The sequence below is a fragment of the Sceloporus occidentalis genome, unplaced genomic scaffold, assembly GCF_023333645.1.
Source record: "Sceloporus occidentalis isolate IW3139 unplaced genomic scaffold, rSceOcc1.0.p SCAF_16, whole genome shotgun sequence".
In the NCBI taxonomy this organism is placed as follows: Eukaryota; Metazoa; Chordata; class Lepidosauria; order Squamata; family Phrynosomatidae; genus Sceloporus; species Sceloporus occidentalis.
Genome location: NW_028316996.1, coordinates 15,197,100 through 15,213,932, shown reverse-complemented (window position 1 = coordinate 15,213,932; position 16,833 = coordinate 15,197,100). Strand labels below are relative to the sequence as shown.

General features: G+C 41.8%; 1 protein-coding gene across 1 annotated transcript in view; it reads left to right on the top strand.

The window, feature by feature from the left end:
• Positions 1 to 16,833, top strand: part of LOC149303071 (ras-specific guanine nucleotide-releasing factor 2-like) — a 109,444-nt gene that overhangs the window by 81,296 nt on the left and 11,315 nt on the right. The window contains exon 18 of the mRNA XM_089481795.1: positions 16,537 to 16,643. Coding sequence (XP_089337921.1) covers positions 16,537 to 16,643 — 107 coding nt within the window. The remainder of the gene's footprint in view (positions 1 to 16,536; positions 16,644 to 16,833) is intronic.

The following is a 16,833-nucleotide window of genomic DNA, read 5'->3' as shown; positions in this document are numbered from 1 at the left end:
TGGTTGATATCCCTCTAGGCCAGGGGTGGGCAATTAATTTTCCCATGGGGCCACATGAGAAATTGGAATGGTTTTAGAGGGCCAGACCTCTACAAACTACAAACTCCGAAGCCTTGTCCATTTTGTTAACTTGTGCTGTTTAATAAAGTTATTCAAGCCTACGTCATTGGTAGAGGTGCTTGAATAAGTAAGGCCTGAATAACTATTAGCACAGCACAGAAGTGAACAAAATGAACAAGGCTTCGGAGTGCATACCGTATTTTTCGCTCTATAAGACGCACCTGCTGATAAGACGCACCTAGATTTTAGAGGAGAAAAAAAAGGAAAAAATATTTTGAGCTAAAAAATGGGCTAAAATATTTATTACAATAACTGAATAAGCTATGAACACAGTAAGACACACGCAGTAAGACACACACAGACACAGTAAGACACACACAGACACAGTAAGACACACACAGACACAGTGAGACACACACAGACACAGTAAGACACACACAGACACAGTAAGACACACACAGACACAGTGAGACACACACAGACACAGTAAGATACACACAGACACAGTGAGACACACACAGACACAGTAAGACACACACAGACACAGTAAGACACACACAGACACAGTAAGACACACACAGACACAGTGAGACACACACAGACACAGTAAGACACACACAGACACAGTGAGACACACACAGACACAGTAAGATACACACACACACAGTAAGACACACACACACAAACACAGTAAGACACACACACACAGTAAGACCTCCCTCCCTAACCCCCCTTCTCAGTATCTCCCCTCTAACTCCCTAACCCCCCCTTCTCAGTATCTCCCCTCTAACTCCCTAACCCCCCCTTCTCAGGATCTCCCCCCCCCCGCCCCGGTCACTTACCTTAAACTCCTGTGTTGGAAGCGTGAGGCGTTTGTCTCGGGTGCCGGCGCTTCACTGCTGATCGCCGGCGTCTGACGTCATATGCCGGCGCCCAGCGTAAAGCGCCGGCACCCGAGACAAACGCTTCCAACACAGGAGTTTAAGGTAAGTGACCGGGGCGGGGGGGACACCGGACTCATTGGTGAGTCACCAGGACACTCTTTGCGGGCCGGTCCGAGCTATTCAGCGGGCCGGATGTGGCCCGCGGGCCGTGCTTTGCCCAGGTCTGCTCTAGGCACAAGAACACGAGGAGGTCCACATCTTAATTCACCTTTTAACTTCGAGATAAAACTTGAGATGCTCCTGACCAGGGACACACCATAGGACAGGCTATGAAGCAGCTGGCCGTTTTTGGTTAAGAGTCTCAAATTTGTTTTGTTTGATTTTCATTTTAGCAATAAGATTTGTGGCATAGACACTATTTGTTGTATTATATCATAATAAATATAAAAAGCCACCAGGGGCAAGTGTGGATGTCCTGGGACTTGGTGGGAGCATGTTAATCACAGATGTTAATGAATAATCTGTGACTTGCCACCAGCAGAAGACAGAACGGGAGTAACAAAGATGTTGCATGCCCATAAACTGGAAAAAAATAAAAGCATACTAAACTGCAGTTGCATTTATGTAGATCCAAAAGTAGATCTGCAAATAAAAAAAAAAGAAAAGAGCACAACCATGGTATATAAAGTGGCACATATTATGTAGAGATATTTTCCAGACACAATTGACATCAATCATGTAACAACTTCAGGACTTAAAGTATGCATAAAAGCTGTAAATTCAATTAATAAATACCATTATGCAACTAAAAAACCTATACTGTTCCACTAGCACTTTTTAAAACTATATGAATGAAAACACACAGCTACATAGAATATACTTGAAACGAAAATAATCAGTTGAAGAATAGTTGTTCAGGCAACTGGAAGTGGCTTTATCAACAACATAGATATACACATCAGACTGAATTAAATGATTAAATGTGCACAGTCCACAATTCTTCTACCAATATCCTCTCTGACATATAAAGAACTCCTTTACAAGTTTATACACCTATAACTGTCCTGAATTGGCTATGAAACAAACTTACCAAATTCATATTGCACCTAACATCCAATCAAAAAGCTATGGATGTAACCTAATATAAAAAATAAAAACAGTGGTTGGGATCACCTTGTCCACAGCCATTATATGATTAAAAAAAAACCAGAGCATATGGCTTAAACCACCTTGTGGCACTTTCGCCTGTTGTAGGTGCCAGGCTTGTGCCTATATTAAGCCCAACAAAATATTTCAAAATGCTGATGGTAATGAACCATCACTTTCAATATACAACAACTTATTAATTGCTCGTCCACATGTAGTGTTTGTCTAATATAGATGTGGGGCAGAATATATTGGAAAAACTTTCTGTCAATTTAAGTGGAGAATTCAGTTCATGCTATAATTGATACCTCCGTTTCGAGACATGTAAAAATTAATCACCATGGAAATGTCAACTGTCTGACATTTTGTGAAATTGACAAAAACTTGTTAGGTCCAAGGAAAGGAACATCAATCAGAAATTATTACAGAGAGAATTATATTGGATTTATAAACTCTCGTTTTTGACACCTAAAGGGATGAATGAAGGGTTTAATTATATTTTATTCTTGTATAATTATATCCTATTATATCTTATGGGGACTGAAGTGTACTAACTTCATACCAAAATTTGTTGCATGAATTGCCCAAGTGTATTAAGTGGCATTAGTTGATTAGAAGTCATGATCTTAAGTGGATTATAAGCAAAATTATATAACAGTATATTAATCTTAGTGAGTTATTAGAGCTAGCAATATAATGATATTGAATGTTTCATGTGTTATATATACATTCACTTTGAAGTCTGACACTTTTATCATTAAAAATGTTCATGTATCATAGAGACAGCAATAATGTGGGGTTATAAATTGCTGTTATGTTTTAATGTTTTATTTGTATATTTAATGAAGGGTGGCAGAGCTAATAGCCAGACAAGTGTTGCTCAACCTCAAAAGCACAGAGGGGTGCAGACTGTTTACGCAAATATACTATAGAAACTATAAGAGAAAAAAGGAGATTAATCGGATATTAATTAAAAACTGATAGACAGCGCACAAAACAAATAATCTAAATAATTATGTGCAGGTTGTTGAGCATCTGAATGTAAATATAATGGCATTAACATGTGCGAGTAGGCAGTATCGTCCTCAGTCATAATTATATTGGGGCAATAAAAAAGATAACCAAACAGTCCCATCTTAAAGCATACACCGTGCCCAAAATAAGTTTCAGGGACCCACAGCAAATTAACTCACGACCATCAGAGTGTAACAAAAGCAACGTGCACAGATCCGCTACTCCACTTCTCGTATTGTTGCAGACGGGCCGGGTTTCTAAGGTGGCATCAAAGCATAGGACTTCCATTGTCCAAGTGTTGCCGTTCGGTAGAAGATTCAGAATAGCTCACAATCCCCAATACATAGCAGCCATGCATAACAATCAAATGATTTATCCCAGACTCAATGTGCCTTAACTATAAGTCCTTTTCATAATAATAGAGGATCTAATCATCGTAGTTGATTAGCTATTTATAAGTCTAGAAACCTTGAATGGGGTGATTAATACATTTAAATAAACAGTTTATTGCTCAGTTATTAATAGTAATTTCACAAAAAAAATAAATTTATCAATTTATCAAATTATGGCAGGAGGGCAGGTAATGTTATCCAAATAGACACGTTGCATGTGCTTTAAGAATAAATATTCAATATAGAATAAAATAGTTAAATGAGGATTAAGTTCCTCATTTAGGCTGCTATCGGTCATATTATCCAAGTAACAATTTTGTATGTAGGTCACTTCCCCTTGGTCCAATATTGTCCTGTTGTAGTCCCCATGATGATGTTGGTACTGAACGCCTTTGTTGTTTTTGTTGTTGGTAATGTCCCTCATGTATTCCATAGCTTGCTCTTTACGGCTCCTGGTTGTCGTTCCTACATAATTCTTTGGATAGGTGCATCTAAGAGTATAAATAACAGGTCTGGTTTTGCATGGAATTTTATGTTCTCTTGGTCAGTGAAGGCTTGCATTTTATAATCACTGATCTACATGCCTTGGCAGATGCCTCCTTGTTGAAGCCAATTTGGCTTTACTTTTCTGTTGCTGTCAAAGTGACTCTGCACAATAATCTCTTTGAGGTTAGGGGCTCTGTGTGCTTTCAACAGGGGTCTATAAGCCAAACAGTGATCTGTATAACAGATGCTACAGTTTTACTCACCCGGAACCCAGCCTGTCCGCAACATCTCTTCTACAATTTGAGATGTGGAGTAGTGGATCTGCGCGCTCCATCATGCATCTTACTAGTAACAATGAAAGGTGTGGAGGTGGCAAGCAATGTTCCCTCTAATTTTTCTTAGGTGGTGTGCGCAGAAAATTTCTCTTGTGCAAAATTTTTCCCAGAGCCAAAATTTTGTGCGCACAATATGCTTCTGTTATTCTATATTTTTGGTATAGCTCGCTCATGGTTAATAACACTACATTATAGTGTGATAATGTAGTATAGGTTACACAATAGTATTACTTACTGTAATGTTTTTTTAAAGGTGACATTCTCACTGCATAAGTAAATTATGAGCGAATCACGAGCGGAGGCTCCAGGCCGCATAAAGGATAAAAAAAAATTGGGAAAAACTGTTGTCCGCAGGGGCGTAACTAGAGTATTTGGCACCTGGGGCGGATCCTGTACGTGGGACCCCCACACACACAATTTAAAACTGCATAGCTTCTATCATTAGGCAAACATTGACAGGGGTACAGCATAACTGTTATCATTATTTACTAAGGCAGACATTGACGGTGGTACAACATAACTGCTATCATTATATACTGAGGCAAACATTGACAGTGGTACAGCATAACTGCTATCATTATATACTAAGGCAAACATTGACGGTGGTACAGCATAATTGCTATCACTATATACTGAGGCAGACATTGACGGTGTTACAGCATAACTGCTATCATTATATACTGAGGCAAACATTGACGGTGGTACAGCATAACTGCTATCACTATATACTGAGGCAAACATTGACGGTGGTACAGCATAACTGCTATCACTATATACTGAGGCAAACACTGACTGTCACGAACGCACTCTACTCCAAGCGTGCGCGTGACTTGGTTCTGGTGGTAAAAGGGTTAAAATTCACTATCTGTCTGCACTAGACCGGAAATAGTGATAAAAATACAAATATCCACCCTTAATACCACCCGCAATTAACTATAATGATATAACAAATATCAAAATAACGCTGCCACCACCAAGACAATTTAGAAATGGGGTGCCTTGGTACCCCAAACGAATCAGACTATAAAAACCCACACAGTATATTTTAACCCAAAAATTATGTGATTTAAAATTACCAATAAAACAGTCTCTTCAGGTAACGCGAGTCTTTACCAGACAAAGGCAGAACTTAATAAAGGAATATTTATTATGAATAAAAAAAATCACAGTGCATACACAAAAAGATGATAAACAGATTATTTACACCAAACAGATAAAATAAAAAGGAGAAAATTACAGAAAACCTAACTACTCACTGAATGGTCAAGTAACAGTTTTTCTGTCCGTAGGGCTCCGGCAAGGAAAGATGGCGACTTACTCAAAATTAGATCTTGGCCCCTAGTAAGCACACTGACCAATCTTCTTTCACTAACTTTATACTCTTTCCCAGTTCATCTCGAGTTTCCAAGCCGGCCCAGAGGTGGTATAAGCAGAGGGAAGGTGTACCATAAGTGACCTCCCCCTTGAGTAGTGGAAACATATCCGTCAAAATAACTTATTTTCATTTTATCGTCCCTCCTGTGCTCGCCACAGCCATAATTCATGCATTTATGAATTTCCTGTAAATTGTGAAGTCCATAGATATGTCACACTTGCTACATATGACTGACCATCATAGACTTCACAATTCCTTCCAAACCGTTTACGTTGCGCTGTCATGTTTGTACTCTTTTTGTAGGCTGCGCTTTCCCCGTTCTAGGTATGCACACAAGGAGGTATGATAATGAATATATGAGTTATTATTGATATGTGTTGGATATGACCTGGATATGAGATGGTTTTCCTGACTGCTAGTGGTCACTTAGCATATCAAAGAATCCAGTATTATGAGGGGGAAACAGGCATATGGTCGTCTACATTTGAACCTAGACAAAACGGCAGCTCCACTGCAGGACCTAACACCCTGTAGAAGGCCCCGGTTGGAGTCCGAGCTTCAAAGGACACATTTATCTCACAAGACCTTTTGGCACCACATGACTGTACAATCAAATTAACCCCTCTCATACTGAAATTGGCCATACCATCTCTACCAAGTAGCAAGTCCATGTATGCACTACACAAGTTGGTGTGACACCTCCCCCAAATAAGATGGTGGCCCAGAGATTAAGCCACAAGCTTATCTCTGCGCCTACCTACTCTTTCCCTGGGTAACAGTTTCCGGCTAAGATAAAGTATTTCTTTGGGAAAACCCACCCTACAGAAGGTACTTTTCAAAGCATCGGCTACGTTGTCTGCTCTGTTACAGGAAAAGGCCATGGTCTCAGGGTACCCAGGGGCATAGTCCACCCCCTTAGTAACAGATTGGTTCTCCATGCGGCTCGATATAGCTACAAGCCCCAACAAATCTACTTGATGGGTAGCTAGGGTGTCCCGCCCTGGTTTCCCAAACCATGTAGGCCCTACGTAAGGGATAACAGAATGGTCACCAGTTTCACCCTCTCCCTTGTGTCCTGACTTCGTAGTCCCACAGAATATGGGCACAGGTGCACAAAAGCCCTCTCTTTGTCCCCTATTCTGCTGCCAGGTTACCACAGCTATGGTTGAAACATCTGTCACTCCACCTGTTCCACTCCAAGGAGGCATACATACAGTACCCTGGGAACCAGTTAATCCTGACACAGAGGAACACTCACTCACCCTCTGCCCTTCTTCACAGGGTGGCCCCCTCACATTTTCACACAGCACCTCAAACATCCCTGGTTCTGGCACCGAGTCACTCTGCCCTCCCTCCCAGTGATGCGAAAACTTCAAGTTCTCAAACGGCACCTCAAACATTCTGGGATCTGGCACAGACGGACATTCACTCGTTCTCTGCCCTTCTTCACAGTCGGGCGGTCCTCTCACACTTTCACAAAACACCTCAGACATTCCTGGTTCTGGCACAGATTCAATCTGCCCTCCCTCCCAGTGATGCGAAACCTCCACATTCTCACACGGCACCTCAGACACCCCTGGTTCTGGCACAGATTCGCTCTGCCCTCCCTCCCAGTGATGCAAAACCTCCACATTCTCACATGGTACCTCAGACACCCCTGGTTCTGGCACAGATTCGCTCTGCCCTCCCTCCCAGTGATGCAAAACCTCCACATTCTCACACGGCACCTCAGACACCCCTGGTTCTGGCACAGATTCGCTCTGCCCTCCCTCCCAGTGATGCGAAACCTCCACATTCTCACATGGTACCTCAGACAACCCTGGTTCTGGCACAGATTCGCTCTGCCCTCCCTCCCAGTGATGCGAAACCTCTACATTCTCACACGGCACCTCAGACATCCCTGGTTCTGGCACAGATTCGCTCTGCCCTCCCTCCCAGTGATGCAAAACCTCCACATTCTCACACAGCACCTCAGACATCCCTGGTTCTGGCACAGATTCAATCTGCCCTCCCTCCCAGTGATGCGAAACCTTCACATTCTCCCACGGCACCTCAGACATTCTGGGTTCTAGTACAGGCAGACACGCACAACCTTTCTGCCCACTCTCCCCATGAGGCTGCCCTGGTACATTTTTATACACTGCCCTTTCTATGGTAGGGCCCCTAGAAGACCTGGATAAATCAAAAGTATCATCCTCCGGCATATATTTTGACAACAGCCTACCCAAATCAGTACCCAGTAACACATTAGTAGGAATGTTATCTGATACCCCCACATCTCTTACACCCTTCCCTGCTCCCCAATCCAAAAATACTCGTGCCATTGGCACTGCATGACGTACTCCTCCAATTCCCCGCACTGTTAAGGTCTTGCCAGGAATAAAGTCCTCAGAGCTCACTAGCTCTGGACGCACAAGAGTCACTTCTGCCCCCGTGTCTCTGAGCCCCACAGTTACCTTGTTTCCCACAGTGACAGGTTGCATATTCACATTGGGGGTGTTCTCAGCGCTGCAGACGAACAACACCGAAGATGGTGACTCTGAGGGGTGACCCACTCCTGTGGATGGCGTAGGATTTCTTTTCTCCAGGCAAGTAGCGCTAATGTGCCCCACTTTATTACAAATAAAACACCTGCGGCTATCCCCATACGTAGAAATGGCACTAGCTCCCCCTCTCCCTGAGGTAGAAACTGACGCAGAAGATGGTATAGTAGACTGGGTGATGGGAAGCCGTGGTGTAGCGCTCTTCCAGCTGGATGCTCCCGTAGAAAAACCTCTGCTCCGGTCCGATTGTGCTCGGTTGGCGGTGTGGAAATCAGCCAGCTCACCCGCTTCCAATGCTGTTTTGGGCTCCCGGTCCAGCAGCCATTCTTGTACATTGGCTGGGCACAGCTGCAAAAACTGTTCCTTGATGATCAGATCTTCCAAGCTTTCTAAGGTTTTAATCTCCAGCCCTCTAATCCACTGCCGGAATGCCGTCGTCAGGTGTCCCACAACTGCAGTGTAGCTCTCGGTGGAACGCTTTTGCAAAGTCCGGAATTTCTTTCGGTACACCTCAGGGGTGAGGTTGTACCGTCTCTGCAGTGCAGCCTTAATTGCCTCATAGTCCTGGTCAGATTCTGCTGGTAGCTCTGCAAATGCTTCCAGTGCAGGACCTCTGAGACCAGGGGTGAGGTACTTTGCCCACTGGTCTTTTGGTAATTGGTACTGCCTGCAAACCTTTTCAAAACTGCGCAGAAAAACATCCAGATCCCCATCTTTGTCCAAAGTGGGAAAATTCTCTGCACGTGGTTTGGGTGCAGAAGAGTCTCTTGAAACCACACTGATAGGCGAGGCACTTAACCTCTCCAACTCTGCCAGTTTTAGTTCATGCTCTCTTGCCGCCTGGCGCTCTGCAGCTTCCCTCTCTTGATATTTAAGGATAAGCTGCAGTCTGAGGTTTGCATCTGTTGAGTCCACGTATTTGAAAACAGTTTGTAGATAAGAGTCCAAGGGATCTCCAGATCTTGGCACGTCACCGACATCAGCTGCAGGTATCTCCCGTGTGACCATGCCTCCCTCAGAAGTGTTTGCAGCATCACTTTGCGCTGCTTGTTGCATATCATAGTCCACAAGCGCTTGAATAAGTTCATCCTTTGATTTTCCCCGGATGGGAATACATTGTTCACGGCAACGTTGCTCCAGAGCACTCTTGGACTGTGTTTGGTATTCCATTTATCACACCGGCCCAAACAAATGATAGCAAAAGAAAAGAAAAACAAAGAGGGGGGGGGGACTGTTGAGGTGTAAATATACTAAGTATGCACTGAGTTCAGCCTTTGGAAATTGAGAAACAATTTCTTTTTAGTGTCTGGATTAACTAGCAAATCCAGCAACACTGAAATCTGGTACCGAAAAAGATGGAAAAAATCTTTTTAACTATCCCACCGCTGTGCCACCAATTTGTCACGAACGCACTCTACTCCAAGCGTGCGCGTGACTTGGTTCTGGTGGTAAATATATGATTAACAGCAATCACACTCCTATCATGCCCAGGTTCTATCATGTACTGGTTGCTTGGGCATGATAGGAGTGGGATTGCTGTTAGCAATCATATATATATATATGTATTAATATTGTTATCAAATTTTTCTGTCCAATTTTGGTGTGTTACTTACTTTTAATAAAGGTGTGGTTAACAGACCAACATTGAACGAAAAAATATAATTGCTAACAGCAATCCTATCATGCTCAGGCAGCCAGTACATGCTGGAACCTGAGCATGATAGGAATATGATTACAGCCTCCCTATTCCATGCTATCTCCCCCACACACTTACACATCCATGCTATCACACACACACTCATTCACAAACATTCAGTTTAAACTACAGCATAACACCCATCACTCTCACACACTTACTAATTCACTCTCACACACTTACTAATTCACTCTCACAGAATGTTTTCCTACCTGTCACTTTTTCTCCTCTTCGTTCTTCCTCTTCTGTGTCCTCTCCTTCCTTTGCAGTGGAGGCGGTGGGCGTGGCTTCACTGCTGTGCGCCGGGATATGACAGCAAATCTCGACGCACAGCATCAATTGCCGTGCGCATCGAAAGGGAGCAGGATCGGAGGTCTGCATTAACAGACCTCCAGCTCCCTTGATTTTGCAGCTATACAATAACAATATATAAAAAGTAGCATTGCAGGTATAGATCAAATAAATACATGGAAACAGCATTGCAGGTATTACCGTATTTGCTCGATTATAAGACAACCCTGATTATAAGACGACCCCCCAAAATCTGAATATTAATTTAGGAAAAAAAGAAAAAGCCTGAATATAAGACGACCCTATAGGAAAAAAGTTTCTTATAGTAAATGTTAATTCATGTAAACAATTTTTTTTAATAAAAGCTATGATTGAGAAAAATATTTTGTTTTTAATTCCTTTTATTTTCCAACCTGCCCCCAGTTATGCACATCTGCCCCCAGGCTTGTCACTCTGCCCCATAAATGCCTTAAACCCCTATATGCCACAGGGCCCCATGATATGCCTTTTAACCCTCTAAATGCCACTGGGCCCCATGATATGCCTTTTAACCCTCTATATGCCACTGTGCCCCATTATATGCCTTTTGACCCCCTATGTGCCATTCTGCCTCCAGACATGCCTTATACCCCTATATGCCACTCTGGCATTTAGGGGGTTAAAAGGCATATTATGGGGCAGAGTGGCATATAGGAGGTATTAGGCATTTCAGGAGGCAGAGTGGCGTATAGAGGGTTAAAAGGCATTTCTGGAGGCAGAGTGGCATTAAGGGGGTTAAAAGGCATTTCATAGAGCACTCTGCCTACAGAAATGCCTTATGCCCCCCATTTAACACCCCCCCCCCAAAAAACCAAAAAACTTACCGGTGCTTCTGACTTCCGGTGTGTTGTCCGGGCAGCGTGTAGACTTCCGCTGCAGCCAGAAGGAGGCGTGGCTAGCAGCGGGGGTTGTCTGCGTCCATCGCGCAGTCCTTCCCCGGCTGTCAGAGAGAATTCCCCGGTGAGTGCCATCTTTGCCCTTCCACAATTACACATCTATGATACACACATACTCATTAACTCATGCTCTCCCTCATTCAGACTATTCATCCACATATTAACTCATGCTCTCGCTCATTCAGACAATTCATCCACATAGTAACGCATGCTCTCCCTCATTCAGACAATTCATCCACATATTAACTCATGCTCTCCTCATTCAGACAATTCACATATTAACTCATGCTCTCCCTCATTCAGACAATTCATCCACATATTAACTCATGCTCTCCCTCATTCAGACAATTCACTCACACATTAATGCATACTCTCACGCATTCACACAATGCATCCACACATTAATTCATACTCACTCATTAACATGTACCCCCTCTCCCTCCCTTATCACTTTCTACCCTTTCTGCCTCCCTTATCACATTCTACCCCTTCTGCCTCCCTTATCACATTCTACCCCTTCTGCCTCCCTTATCTCTTTCTACCCCTTCTGCCTCCCTTATCACATTCTACCCCTTCTCCCTCCCTTATCACTTTCTACCCCTTCTCCCTCCCTTATCACATTCTACCCCTTCTCCCTCCTCTTTCCCTACTCACCCCCTTTGTATTTCACTCACCTTTAAAGTCCTGCGGCGGGAGAACGAGGCTTCTGTCTTCACTCCTGAGCGCCGGATATGATGTCATATACCGGCGCTCAGTATGAAACGCCGGCACTGCGGCGGAGGTAGAGGCCTCGTGGAGGAGAGTGAGGGGGGCCGAGTGGTTGCCAGGCGCTCCTCTCTCTCCTCCGCATCCAAAAAAAAAAAAAAAGCGTTTCAGGCTGCCCAGGACTTAAAGTCCCATTGCGGGACTGTCCTAGGCAATCCGCTGGATGGTTCCAAATTCGGTGGGGGGGCAACAGGGGGGGCAAGGAATAACCTAGGGGGGGCAATGGCCCCCCTTGCCCCCTGTAGCGACGCCACTGTATCAGGGATTATCCTCGCGCTTTAGGTCCACTGGTTGATTTAGGTACTACCGCATTTGCCTCGTCTTATAATCAAGCAAATACGGTATTTATAAAATGTTGGATGGGGTTACCATCTTACTAATGGTAACAGCAAGAGTGGAAATCCTACATCTTTTATAATTTACTAAATGAAGGTAGAAATCCCTTAGGTAAATTTTTTTCCAGTGTGATTTTATTTATTCTTTCTGCTGGAGTCAATTTACTTTAATGATTGCTATATACGCATTGTCATTTTTTGATTAAGTTTATACACCTACTTCATAAACCAGCCTTAGGCTCTTTGTAATTGGCTATGGTACACAATTTATGTAATTGAACACTAATCATGCAAAATATAAAGACATTGATTTAACTTAAATTTAACTTTCCTTTGCTACAATTGGTCCTTAGAGCAAATTAATGTGCAAAAATTATAGTTAACATTTTTTTATATTATCCTTTTTTTAGGTTTATAAGAATTATAGACTATAGAAATTTGAGATTTACTCCTGAGACACTATTGTATTATTTTAAGTAGTTTTATGTGTATATTCTGTAGCTAAATGGCATTTTGTTGCTAATTCTTTGCAATATAACATTATGCCACTATTGCAATTTCAGCATTCTGCCTATTATACACTTGCAGAACCTTTATAAATCACCCTAAAGTATTTAAAATCGATTGGATTTAAATAAAAAAATTATTGTTTACATGGTGTGCTAGACATTGTTAACTGGGTTTCCTCTCTTGTTCTTAAAAGTGTTTACATGTTAAGTGGGGTTGTTTACTGGAATAGCATTATTGATCCTAGGTATATTTTCTTACATTATAGTAAATCTCCACCATCACAGCAAAAGCTCACAGTCATTAAAATAGTACATATATAGACATCAGTCTCATAGGAACATTAGCATGAAAAAAATCAATAACGCTTGTTTATAGTTGAGGTTCTTGAATACTGTACAACAATTGAAGGCGGCTTAATGCACCGATAATGTTCATTATGACTTAGCAGCTTAAGTGGGCCTTCAGTTGTAAAAGCTGACCACACTTATACATATAAGGTTACACTGTACATGGCCACAGTGTTTCTTATGTCTCATACTTTCACATTTAGAATTAGTTCACACCGCTGTCTATGGGCCATGAATTTTAATTTTACACTAATTTGAGCCTACGCGGTGGCTAAGAGTGCCTCTGATTCATTCTAAAGAAATAAGACTGCTGCTTAAAATGAGTTACTCTCAAAGCTACATGATTGGCATCTAGAGTTTGGGCTTATTGAGGAGATTCTCTGATCTCCCCAACCATACCTGGCAGCTATAAAATCGATGGAGGTCTATGCTTTTGCAGGACAGACATCCATCGCTTCTCTCATGTGGACACCTTGTGACACTCTGAAGCTAATTGCCAAATGTTGGCTCTTCAGATGCCTTCAGATGTTGCCAGCTCTCGCTCCACTTTTTCCAAGGAATGTTAAAAAATACCACATCTGCCACATTAAATGCTAGAAAAAAGGCAAAGAGCTACAAATCTGATTAGAGGAATGTGAACGGGACAGCAAAAATATTATGTTTGAGAGTGCAGGATAAATACCTGTTGCTACTAATGAATTAATGCAGAGCCTGCTACTCTGCTGAACAATGTAGACATGAAAAGTTCTGTGTCTTCTCTGGTTTCTTATGACCACACTGGGCTACAGAGAAACCAGTAAACTTTCCTGTAATATGATGTGGCCCCCCATGTCTGGAGCTATTAAGATGTTTGATGTGGGGGAGGAGAAGAGATGTGTATGTCTGTTTAACACGCTGAGTGTGCGTTAATGTGGCTGAGAGTGGTCAGTGCATTTGGATGTACATCAGGGTGGCTGAGAGTGGTCAGTGCATGAGTCTGCATCATCAAGACTCAGAGGTCAGTGTGACAAAGCATGGCCAGGGTGAGCGTCAGAGGTTGTGGGGTGTAATGTAGGTAGTGGTGGGGGCATGATGGTTGTGACAGAATAACCTGTCATACAGGGCCCCAAGGTACTCAGAGATGGCTCCAGCCTGGCTGTCAAACAAAGATAGCACAGGCAGGAACTCCATTGTTTAATTAATCCCATCAATAGGATTGAGTACACATAGCAGGGTTCCAAGGTGTGCATGCTGGCTGGTGCTGGAAGTTATTCCGGGGACAACAGGAGGATACTGGGTGATCTCTGGGAGTTTCTCTTGGAGAACCCGTTACAATGGTGTTATATATATATATAATATATAATATATATAATACATTGTACAGTATGTATATACTGTACAGATGGCTATGATTCTACAGGGAGGCCACAGTGCTGTTTTTATTCCTAGTCCAGCCTTACTCACACTGTGATGATCATTGCTGTAAGAAACAATGTAAACATTTGCAAACAGAGAAGTATCCAATTAAATACCCATACTTTCACAAGGATTTAATGTTTAATTAGGGTATTGCAGTAATACGGTAATAAAAGGCATGACAATGTTTATCAACAGAATTACACCATTTGTTTACATTTCCTTTCTAGTAAGGTATTTTGGGTAATGCCCCCAACAATACATTACATATTTCCATGGTCTATTATTAGGCACATTAATGATAACGCTGATGATTTGTGACACTGCCAGCAGTCATTTTAAAGTTTTCAGTTAAATTAGTAAAACTACTTTCCTGGGGCAACCATACTTTTTTTCCCGCAGACCGCATTTATTTTACTTTGTAGATGGCAAGTAAGTTGAGACTTGTTCACTAGAGATCTTCATTAGAGACTACGTTACAGTTCTACATCGTGCCCCTCACAATATAGTAATGTGATGAACAGCACCACTACCATCATCTGTGTATGAAGTTAACATAGTTCCACTCATCAAGTGACGTATTCATGAGTGGGCAAAAACTTATAAACTTTTGTTTCAAAATGTTAAAAACTGACAATATAGTGTGCCATTAACCTACTGCTAAACCTTTAAGCTCTTACTAAAGGGACACTCCAGCCATAATATGCACATTAGTGCGTAGACCATATGAAGACCAAAACATATCCACAGACAATCTCAAACTAATATTATACAATAAGATGAGGGGAACTTTGCGCCCCTAAAACTTTTTGGGATCACTTAAAATATCTCGCCCATCCATGACATAACCAAATCATTAGTTGCATGGGCCAGTGAGGTATATAGGATAAATAGGCTTGTGTCATTTACAAAGGTTTACTATTCTCATTGTATGAAGTTACCAAGCTATAGAGATGTCATCTGTAATATAAGGTTAGCCCTAAAGACTATCATTTCTATATACAGTACATTATAATTAAGAACATCGTCTGGGGTATGTTTGAGTACATATCAGCTTAACACTACTCTTCAAAGCAGTAATGATTAGCGCAGAAGAGTTATGATCTCTGGTAGTTTACATGACATCTTCCTTGTGCCATTTGCATGTCCGACAGGCCAACCTCGTCTTTTGTGCTTGATTGTTTATGTTCTATTTTCGTTTCTCAGGGAGGTGAAGGCAAAAACAAATTGCCCGTAATGTACTGTTAACATGATAGGTGCCAAACATGCTACTGGCATCATAATGATATGTCTAAACATGTGACACACTTCAAGTATATGTATATCTGTGTGTATGTATATATATATACCGGTAGAAGGGAAGGTAAGGAGACTTTAATCCCTTGAGCACCAGACGCCTCATATTTTCCTCTGTCAGATACCAAAGATATTTTTATAGTAACATGTAGGTGACTATACTATACATGACTTACTCTTTAACTAGCGCAACCGTTTTTTTCCAGGGCAAGTTAAGTTCTTCATAGATACCTATCTTAGGGTTAACATACATTATATTGGTAAAATATAAAGGATAAAGCCTGTATTCTGTCCAGGATTTGTTTTAATTTAAATAAAATCGCTAATCACACAACAACGTATCATCCTTTTTGTGAATTATAGAATTGGTTACTTCAAGTCCATACCATTTTTCTCAGTTGAAACCTAATTATGATGAACATTGACTTTTTACCATGGTTCCGTCTCTTCCAATGTGCTGCCTTCATTTCTTAAGTTCTCGTATTTGTTTCTGAATTAAGTTTTCTACTATTCTTTTTCCAATTAATATAAAGCTAATGGAAACCTGCGGCCTTAACATGGGAGCCTCTGTAAATTTCTGTGGGATTTTGTTAATAATCCTGATCATATTGAGCTTTTATGACTGAGCTATGAATACCTTCAAGATTTGTGATATGACTATAGTATTTCCTTTAACGTTACTCTGATGTTCTCATGTTCTGCTCGTTCAATTTTCTCCTTATGATTTGCAGGTTTTAACAACATGGAGAGGATGTGTGACAGAGAGTTCGTCATACGCAGGGCAGCCACAAATAGAGTCTTAAATGTTCTGCGTCACTGGGTGTCGAAACATTCACAGGTATTTATGAGAATGTCACAACCTTGTTACAGAGAGTGTCTGAACTCATGATTGATGCTGATGTAGGTAGAAAAGCAGCACAAGAACAATTCTCTCCCCTCAAAACCTTGTATAGATTCCTATTCATATTATGATTTATGGCATTGCTTCTTATGCTAACTAGGATACTTAATTGATAAAAGGACAAATT